Source organism: Toxotes jaculatrix, chromosome 19 (genome assembly GCF_017976425.1).
Source record: "Toxotes jaculatrix isolate fToxJac2 chromosome 19, fToxJac2.pri, whole genome shotgun sequence".
Taxonomy (NCBI): Eukaryota; Metazoa; Chordata; class Actinopteri; family Toxotidae; genus Toxotes; species Toxotes jaculatrix.
The window spans coordinates 431,180-441,326 of record NC_054412.1 but is presented as its reverse complement, the minus strand read 5'-3'; the positions used below and the strand labels follow the sequence as shown (position 1 = coordinate 441,326).

The window sequence follows — 10,147 nt, the reverse complement described above, 5'->3', positions numbered from 1 at the left end:
CTTCAGTCCTCATACACCTGCAGCCATGGTGTACCCAGCTCAGTTAGCCAGGTCATAAAGCTAGCACCATTTTAGCTGCTCATCTGAGGGACAGATGTAATAACAGTGTGAGAGGAGGGACTCTGCTCAGCCTGCACTATCACTTTATTAGTGTGAGTGAGAGTATGCAGGAGGTCAGGTCTTATCTTCCAGAACTGTCCCAGCCCCAGTCTGTGAGTTATTATTCCCACCTAAAACTCTTATCCATCCATTTATTAGCAGTGTCCAGCTCACTGTGGAAGCAAAATAGCCCACAGACCCCTCTGCATAGCGCCTTCCCTGGGTGATCATTTCCAGGCCTGATGGGACATACACTCCCTCCAGATGACCATAAACACCACACAGCCATTCCATTATAGCTATAAAAGATCAGTGAGCACAGATTAACACACCTGCAGTATCAAGTGTCAAAATAATCCAAGGTTTAATCACATCATTTACAAATAACAAACAAACATATACTGCCCATATCCAAGCTACAGACAGGTGTGTGGTTCGGTGTGAGAACATTAACTGTGCAGCCTCTGTATTTATCAGCAGTGTCACATCCTCAACCAGCTGTCATGAAATGATTTAAGAAATAACTCAAACTTAACATAACTGAAAATACAAACGTGGAAACAGGAAAACAGAAATGTGCTTTCCTGATTTCAACAACAAGCATGAACAGACAGTAAAATCCAAAGTGTCTTTCTGTCCTCTCGTAACCTTCTGACCCTGATGAAGAGCAACAGGAGGTCATCAAGAAAATATGGTTAGAAGGAATCTGGTTCTAACATGTGTCACGTTAGCTGGTTCTAACATGGCACGTTAGCTGGTTCTAACGTGTCATGTTAGCTGGTTCTAACATGGCACGTTAGCTGGTTCTAACATGGCACGTTAGCTGGTTCTAACATGTGTCACGTTAGCTGGTTCTAACATGGCACGGTACAAAACAAAAACATCGAGCTCAACTGAAACTCTAATTTGAATCATTACTTGTACCAAACATTTTAACTTGTAAACTGAACGATTAGCTGAACCAAACGATTGAACAGTGGAAATGTTCACATTATGGACGTTTGAATTTTACAGTTTAAGCTCATTTCTTAAAATTTTACGAAGCTTTGTTTCTTCTTCGTCTTCTCTTGTGTGTCTTACACCAAACCACATCTGTTTAAATTACATAAATTACATGGTGCCACTTTCTGATAAGGCAGCATTTATACATGGTTTATATGCTGTAATTAGTGGCTTTATTAATGGTTAATAAATCATTCACTAACGTTTCACAGATCAGATATAAGCCATGAATCTTTTTATCTCTTTAATTCGTTGGGGAGACGTCTTCAATGGACTGTTTGATCAATTATCTTCTGCAGGACATCTGGACCAAAAGCCACTATAAATTGCTTATTAACATTTACAACTGCAGATTCATTATGGTATAACCATTTATTAACTTATACAAAAAGTGACTGGCTGTTGGCCTGTGTGCCATAAAATGAACCATTTAGAGCTGGTGCCTTATCAGAAAGTGGTGCTGATTACACAAATAACTACTTGACAAAAACTGACATCTACAAATGTAAACACGACGCCCTCCTCGCCGCTCACACATCAAGAAAGAGTAAATAGGATTTTTCTTTTTCTTGTAAAAAACAAAACAAACAACTAAGGCGACTGAGTGGAATAATCATTGGCACTTTCTCCAGAACTCATTTCTATGAACACTGTGACATTGTGATTTAATAGATTATAACACGATGACAGTCAGTCTGTGAAATCAGAGGAATGTGGAGGAGAAAAGATCGTTTTCTTCTGCTTCTTTACTCATTCGTTCACTTGTTTAATGCACTAACTCACTGACCTGCTCATTCATTCATCCCCTCACTCACCACTTTCTCATTCTCATTTCATGTAACTCATTCATTCCTGCAGATGAACAATCAGCAGGTTTCTGACCAGAATGATAGTTTAACACTTCACAGGTGGCCGTGACAGTTCAGTATATATGTGTACTTTATATATATTTTATCCTCCATCATCGCAGTATTGGTATGAACCTCTGAACTTCTGTTCCTGGCAGTCATTTGTAGGGAAAAAGCTTCATCAAGTACAACACAGGCCTTCAAAGTTCAAGACCTGTTTTCGAGTCCATCATCCCATGAATCCAATAAAACCCCAGACGGGAAGAAGGTCCGTTCGATGTGATTAATCTCCTCGTCTTTCTATACAAGTGAATGGAAATATAATGTCGTACAGGACTGTGCTTTGTCCTCTGTCTCATGTAGTTTTTTCCTTCTGGCTGCAGTTGCTTTCTGTAGCCTCCGGGTGGTGCTGGACCGGCTCCTTGGGGAAGTTTTTCTGCTGGTCTTTGAGTCGGAGATGTCTCGGTTTGACAGGCAAAGCAATGGCGAGCAGGACACAGCCGATATGAAGACTGAAGTACCAGGACCTGCAGAGGAGGGAGGGGAAAACAGGTGAAGAGGCTGATTGGAGGAGAGGTTTCAGGTGGGTTCTGACCAGTGTCACATTCAGTGCTGAGATATGGTGTATGATAGTTAGTGATGAAGGCCGTAAAAATGATTAAAACTGCTTTTTATCAGGGTGTTGTTTTCTCAGTGTTGGGCTCCAACCATGCTTGTCATGTATATTTAAAGTCAGTTATATTGGAGTTTTAACAAATAGAATGTCCAGTAATAATTACCTCTAAGCTGTTGATGTGAAATGTGATGTTAAACCTGTCTGAGACAAAGGTAAATGTTGCTGACACATAGCTGAACCTGCCTGACATACTGACCTGTAAAACTTTATCGATGGTCCGACGGACAACAGTACGAAAGGCACCACTGTGTAGCAGATGGCGATCTGAGTGGCTGCCCATGTGATGACGTCATAGACAAGTTTATGGGAAGGTGACTGAAGGAAATATGGCCGAACGTTGTGTCTGACCTGAGGGGACAAATCATGTATTCAGGTGGCTGCACACAGTAAAAGCCCGGTGGCATTTAGCATAATGTGAGCTAATTCGTTAGCACAGACACGTTAGCTGGGGCGCTCACCGCTCTAGCGGCCAGTGTGACGACGATGCCGGTGAGAAAGGTCAGGTAGTAGCCTGGATAAGCTCCGTGCCACATGGCTGAGAGGATGAAGGTGGCTGCTGTCGGGTGGTACGGACATCGCTCGTAACACACCCTGTCAACCAGAGGTCAGAGGTCACAAGATGAACGACAAGTGTTAGAGCAGCATCTCCACCACCTGCTGCTGTGTGACTATCAGCTGACTTCACGGCTGCTGTCTTATACGCAGACTGAGCTGTTCTGGAGTGGGTTTCCAACCTTTACCGGTGTGTAACAGCTGACACACAATGGAAGTGTAGGCAATATGTGTGATGCCTTTTTAACTTTTAGTGTGAGACTGTTGGGAATTTGAGAGCAGAAAATTTGTTGTGTGAGTGTGAGTGTGTGTGTGTGAATAAGTTAGGATGGAAACCACTGTGAAGTGTGTGCAGAGGAAGCAGTGTTAAAGGTCCACCTGCAGGTGGCAGCATTGAGTATTGACCCTCTGAGGCACCGTGTGGCTCTGCTGCAGATCATTAATGTTACGAGACACAATCAGAGCAGAACAAACGTGGTCGGACCTTTTGAGCCAATGAGCTGTCTGAATGTTCCAGTTGTCCAGGAAAACTTTGAAGCTGGTGGCAAACTGGAAGAAAAACAGTAAACCAGAGTTTGATCAGAGTGCAGCACTGATTCCGGGACAGATCTGAGAACAGCGACGGTCCTGACCTCGATGTTGAGGATCCTCAGGTTGGAGATGAGGTCCCAGCGAGGAACGCCGTCACTGTCGTAGCCGTTGAAGCCGAAGCCGGCGGCGTTGTTGATGGCATCAGCTGAGGTTAGAGAGTATAAAGACAGGTGTTAGACAGGTGAGACGGGTCTGTTCAGTCTGTTGCACCTGTGACCACACCCAACAGTGATGTCACAGAGCACTGGAGTACACCTGTGCATCACTGATTTTGTCACTTTCACCTTTTCATCTGTTCACGTGTAAATTTCACCTGCATAAAAACACCTGTGCACGGAAACATGCTGTAAGAATCAGGCTCAGAAACATGGATCAGGTTTCAGGCTCTCACCCAGGGTCCAGACGAAGTAGTACTTCGGTCTGGTGGTCAGCATGGACAGGTACAGGTAGACCACCTGAGCGTAGAACGGCGTGTTGGCGATGAAGTCGTTGTCTATGTTTCGCTCCACTGGGAAAACTTTACACACCGACAGGAAGACCAGGAGGCAGAAGAAGGAAGTGGCCACTTTACGGACGACCTCCGTCTGAGGACACACACACACACACACACACACACACACACACACACACACACACACACACACACACACACACACACGGTCTGTTCAGTTTAACACATCCTCCTCACCAGGTGGAGAACACACATCAGCACAGAACATCCCAGCTGACAGAGCGGCAGTCATGTGACCTACGTTTGGTGAGGGCTCGCTCTGCCTCAGCTTGCTGCTGGACTTCCTGTCAGCTTCCTTGTCTCTATAGCGACAGGGTCGTCCCTCGATGAAGGCGATGTAGTCGTTGTAGGAGCAGGTGGGTCCGGCCAGGATCCCCATGAAGTTGCAGTTGTAGCTGAAGTACTCCAGCAGACTGGGCATCCTCCTGATACACACACACACAAACACACTGGTTCACTGCTGAACCAGTAAGGACGGACAGTGTGGTCCCAGTACAGCCGAGCTGTAGCTCTGCTGTTCGAGGCTCGTTCAGCTGCGTCCCACATAAATACTATAAATGTTCTCAGTGTAATAATAAGTTTTAATTATTATTTTATTAATGATTAACTGAAGCACAGACTGATGCTGCTGAACCTCGAGCTGTGAGTCTGAAACAAACCTTATCGCCAGAATCTTCTGCCCTGCAGTCAGATGTTCCTCTTTCCGTGCCATCCCTGTACGAACGACACAGACAAATACAAACAACAATACAAATAAAAACAGAATAGAAACTGATGCTCTGAGCAGCAAATATCCGTTTTCCACTAAGCCTGCTCATCCTGAGAAGCTTCCTGCAGTCACACACTCACCGTCATGGATTTCAAACGCCAGGCTGGTGATTTTTTGTGTTATCACCATCATGGGTCTGAGAGAGAACAACAGCAGTGAGCGTTAAACCGAGTGAGGAGAAATGCAGGTACAGACACAGCTCAGGCAGAGTGATCTTACCCGGTGAAGTCTGCAGAGTACATGCCGTAATCGAAGACGTAGACTCGAGTGATCTGACACAGGCTCAGGTAGCTGAGCGCCACCAGCAGGCAGTACCTGGAAATGAACCACAGGAAACGCTCGTTTGGCCTGAGGGTGGCGCGAGAGGATCACTGAAATCCGACAGGTTCAGGAGGAAGATCAGGATATTTTATATCAATGTGACCAGCAGAACAAAAAAGTTTGAATTTTAATTTCACATTTGCCAAAGAATCAAAATTCTCTCCCTAAAGAAAACGAAATTAAATTATCACATTTATTATTATTATATAACAAAATGGTTAATGTCTGAAGTGAGTGTCTGTCCACCTCTGTCCACCTCTGAGCTGCTGCTGCTTGCTCTGTCGGTTTAATGTCTCCACATCAGATCCGTCCAAACACCGAGCAGAGCCTCAGACGAGCTCAGTCCTTTCATACACTACCACACACACACACACGCACACACACGCACACAGCAGCGGCGACGTGACGACTCTGAAACCTACTTGTGCATGTGTTCGACTCCGGTCAGGATCATGATGCCGTAGGTGAGTCCGCTCTGAACCAGAAAGTGAAGAGCGTACCTGGAACACAGAACAGCTCCGAGGGTTCACCTCCAACACTCAAACTCTTCACTGTAATACACAACAAACGAAGCTGTGCAGGATCAGCCTGGGCTTTTCTTTTCGGTGCGTCTCTTCCTGACTTCCCTCCTGTCTGAGGCTCTCAGCTCATTGGTTCCTACTGAACGTGTAAATCTTCACACTTCATAAATGTATGGTGTAATTTTCTCTGATGATGAGAGCGTATCAGTCAGGACAGACCAGCAGCGTCCAACTTACCAGCCAAAGCAGAACAGAGCGAAGTAGAGTCCCAGTAGAGTCGCCACCACATGTCTGATGAAGGGACTGGTTTTACTGGGATGGAGGAAAAGACGAAACCAGAAGGCCGACAGCAAAGCACAGAGCTGACATACCACAAAGTTTACCTGCAGACAGCCACAGAGGGACAGAGGACACACCTGCAGGTTAATTCATGTGGGACCATGAGACCCGACAGTCTCAGGACAGGACTCAGTAACCGTAGCTTTGTTGTTAATCAGAAATAAATCTCCGGAGGTGACAGAGAGGAAGAACGCCATCGTGAAGCCATCGGGTCCTGCGTGGCTTTGAACATGTTCAGCAGCTGCAGTCAGCATGCTTTAACTGAACTCACGTCTCTTTTTACATGTCTCGGGCTGACCTCTGACCTCTCTGTCGAAGGCTGTGTGAGACTGATCATAAGCTCCATGTAAACCGGACTGTTCACTTTCACGTGTGTCCACACATTAACCCGTTAATCCTCCAGCTGTGGAGAAACATCTGGCCCTGGCGTGCAGCAGCGTTACAGCGCGTCAGACTCAATCACACGGTTCAATCTGCAGGCAGCGCTGCGGAGTGCTGAGCTCTCTCTCAGGATGTGGTTTCTGATGGATCACATTCATCCTGGGCTCAGTTTACACAACAGCTTCAGCTCTGTGACTCTCTGCTTGGCTCAGACTCTGTCTCAGTATCTGTTCTGTACTCAGAACCAGAACAGAGACTCTGGTCCTTAAACTGTCTCTCATGCCCTTCAGACTCAGCCCTGGACAACAAAACTTCTCCCTAAGATGATGACCATGTGCACCGACTGAAAGCTCATCTCAGGAGTCAGACCATTAGCTACTGAATGAACAGATGGTCCTCAAGCCTGCCAACGCACCGGAGCAAACGTCCAAACCCACGTTACTTTAAAAGTGTCCCCTGAAGCAGCTCAGGACAGTGAGGTGATAACAGCTCAGACGATCAATCAGCTCATTGTTTCAGCTCAAAGGGATTAATCACTGTACACATCAGTTTATCACCGGATCTGATGTTCCTCAGAGACCACGGTGCCCTGAGTTCGTCCTGTCAGGCAGAACTCCACCAAGTTAGTTTGAGGAGTTAGAGCTGGTTCAGTTTAGGCAGTAAGAACTGTAGTACTCTGAGACAGGGCGCAGTACTCAGAGACGGGGCGCAGTACTCTGAGACAGGGCGCAGTACTCTGAGACAGGGCGCAGTACTCAGAGACGGGGCGCAGTACTCTGAGACAGGGCGCAGTACTCTGAGACAGGGCGCAGTACTCAGAGACAGGGCGCAGTACTCAGAGACAGGGTGCAGTACTCAGAGACGGGGCGCAGTACTCTGAGACAGGGTGCAGTACTCAGAGACAGGGTGCAGTACTCAGAGACGGGGCGCAGTACTCAGAAACGGGGCGCAGTACTCTGAGACGGGGCGCAGTACTCTGAGACGGGGCGCAGTACTCTGAGACAGGGTACCTGGGACTGCCGGCCTCAGGCGGAGCACCTGCAGCAGCGGTTGCAGCAGCGGTTGCAGCAGTGTAACATCTGATCGGGCTGTAAAGTGAAACAGGCGACGCTTGTTGATGTGTTGCTCATTAATAATGAACGCTGTGTAAACTGAGCGATTACGCCTCAGAGTTCTACCACAGACGCTCGGTTCCACTGAGGAGGGAAATGACCGGTGCTGGTGGTTCCTGCATCTGGGCCTTCGACAGAACCATCAACGCTGGACAAGACACCAAACGTCTGGTCCTGAAGACGGACCAGGACAGGAGAGTCACTGTGGATAATCGAGAGACTGGATTACCCACAGGGCAAAGCAGGGCCCCGGGGCCACAGCCCCTCAGGGGGCCCTCAGGCTCCAGGTTCACTGTGTGGATTTGGATTGTGGTAATTTAATTAAGTGCATCACTAAAGCAGAGACAATCGATTAAAGTAACTACTCACGTCATCAATAGACCCACACTATATGAACTGCCCCCCCCCAGCCTGAAGACCGTGTGTCAGTGTTGTTTAAGGCCTGGACTGAAACAGCATCTGGCTGCAGGACACAGATCATGAGACATGAGACCAGTCAGAGCTCAGTGTTTCCCAGTAAAACCAGTACACACAGCTGGTACCAGGCCTGAATTTATTTCCAGAATCAGCAGCAGATCAGCAAACCATGTGGGTCACGTGATCCAGAGCAATCCCCATCCTTCATCTGGATCATCAGGATCCGGTTCAGTGACCAGAGGCCTGGCTCTCAGCCAATCAGAGCGCGGGAACGTCTACCTGTTACACTGCTGTTCGTATATCACGTTCAGGAGTGAACCCGATGCTGTACAGTAACATACAGTCCGGTGTCCTCTCCGTGTCCCTCGGACAGATCCTGGTCAAACGGCTGAGGAGATTCTGATGCTGGTCAGAGTGAACAGGGGGAGGTGCGCTGACTCTGAGCAGAGCTGCTGTCTCACTCCTCACATCTGCAGGAAAACCAGACGCTGCTGCCGCTGCTGCTCCAAACCGACACCCGGAGACAAAAACATCAAGCGGAGCTCCAATCCGTTACCGTTACCGTCCGCGTTCACATCCCAGCTGACCACATCCCATCTCCGCACCGAAACGAGGCCTCCATCCATGTTGGACGTGCCCGTCGCGGATACCGTCTGTCTCACCCGCCCTGTTTATTTATCAGAGCCGTTTTTTCTCTCGCCCTCGGGCCGGGCATGGCTCTTTTAACGCCGTGATTCTGAGACACAGCAGCCGGTCTCCGGGCTCGGAGTCTCGGCCCCCGGGCTGATGCGGAGGAGATGTCCCGGTGGGTCTTACCTGGTCCAGCGGCAGGTTGGTGATCTCGCTGACCGGCTGCAGCAGGCTGGAGCCGGTGCAGGCCGTGGATTGGCTGCCCTCAGCGGCCATGGCTCCGTGTCTGCGGCCGGGTGTGCTGCTTCTGTGTCCGGCTGCAGCAGCTTAGAGGCGGCGGCGAAGGCTCCGTGACTCCCCCGTCTGTCCGTGCGTCTGTGTGTCCCGATGATGCTCCTCCCTCCTCCTCTTCTTCCTGTTCCTCCTCCCCCTCCTCACCCCGTCTGTCTCCTCCCTCCTCCATCGGATGCCCCCCTCTTCCCACATTCATCTTTTTTGGTCCTTCCTCCCCCCTTTATTCCTTTCCTCTTTCTCCTCTTCTTTTGTCCACCCCTCAGTCCTTCACCCCCTCCTCTCTCCATCCTCTTCATATTCCCATCTCCTGTCTCTCTTCTGCCCCCACCCCCTCCTGTTCTTCCCAAAATATGTTTGTTCTGCTCCTGGGTGGATTGTGGCTCTGTGGGCCCCTGGGCACAGACATGAGGCCCCCACCCCTCCGACACAGGAGTAACAGCCCCAGACAGCCTAACGTTCTGTGTCTCTCTGGTGGTTTTGTGTTGCTGGAGCCTGACGCGTGTGGCCCTGCCTCAGACACTGGGACCATGTTGAAGTGGCCACAGCTGCTGACACTGAACGTCCACAGCGTCGTGTCTTTGTCTCTGTGGAGGCAGGAACTGATCATGGTGACTCCACCTGACGGGTCTGTTATCTGAACGTGATTCTGTGTGAATGCAGCAGAGACAGATGACGCTGTCCATCGTAACGGGACATTTCTGTAATGCAGACGGAGGCTTTGGATTTGTGCCTCTGTATGTTATGATTTGTCATGTGACCATTCTCTGCGTACGCACTGGGCACCGTTTGGATGCAACACATTCAGATCAGCCAGTCAAACGAATGCACTGTGTGAGCTGTGATGTGATGTAAAGGAAGCATCACATGTTGACGTGTGATACGTGTGTTAGAGAGTAGTTAGCTGTGCTGAGTTTGGAAACAGGTTCCACAGGAAAAGAACCTCCATCTGCTTAATAACCGGAGCCTTGATTCTCCTGCTGAGCTGTGACTTTGCATTCAGGCCTGTTCAGCTGCTGGGGCCCGAGTCCTCACTGGTCCAGCATCATGTCTGCTGCTGGATTGTCTCGACGTCTTGCAGAGGACT

The 10,147-nt window shown here is 48.7% G+C and overlaps 1 protein-coding gene across 1 annotated transcript; it reads right to left on the bottom strand.

Annotated features, from left to right (window-relative positions):
- Window positions 1–463: 463 nt before the first annotated feature.
- mboat2b (membrane bound O-acyltransferase domain containing 2b) lies at window positions 464–9,135 on the bottom strand. Its single transcript, XM_041063997.1, has 13 exons — window positions 8,956–9,135; window positions 6,128–6,273; window positions 5,792–5,869; window positions 5,268–5,363; window positions 5,129–5,184; window positions 4,939–4,993; window positions 4,521–4,704; window positions 4,160–4,352; window positions 3,810–3,913; window positions 3,662–3,726; window positions 3,084–3,216; window positions 2,822–2,973; window positions 464–2,476 (listed from the first exon to the last, which is right to left on the bottom strand). Exons 1-13 carry the CDS (start codon window positions 9,043–9,045, stop codon window positions 2,305–2,307), a joined length of 1,524 nt encoding a protein of 507 aa, XP_040919931.1. The 5' UTR covers window positions 9,046–9,135; the 3' UTR covers window positions 464–2,304.
- Window positions 9,136–10,147: the final 1,012 nt, after the last annotated feature.

Coding starts and splice junctions, on each gene's coding strand:
- mboat2b (XM_041063997.1), bottom strand. CDS start 9,045: ATGGCCGCTGAGGGCAGCCAATCCACGGCCTGCACCGGCTCCAGCCTG. Junction 5,364..5,791: donor GGAGTCGAACACATGCACAA/GTAGGTTTCAGA, acceptor GTTCATTTCCAG/GTACTGCCTGCTGGTGGCGC. Junction 2,974..3,083: donor TCACACTGGCCGCTAGAGCG/GTGAGCGCCCCA, acceptor TTGTCCCCTCAG/GTCAGACACAACGTTCGGCC.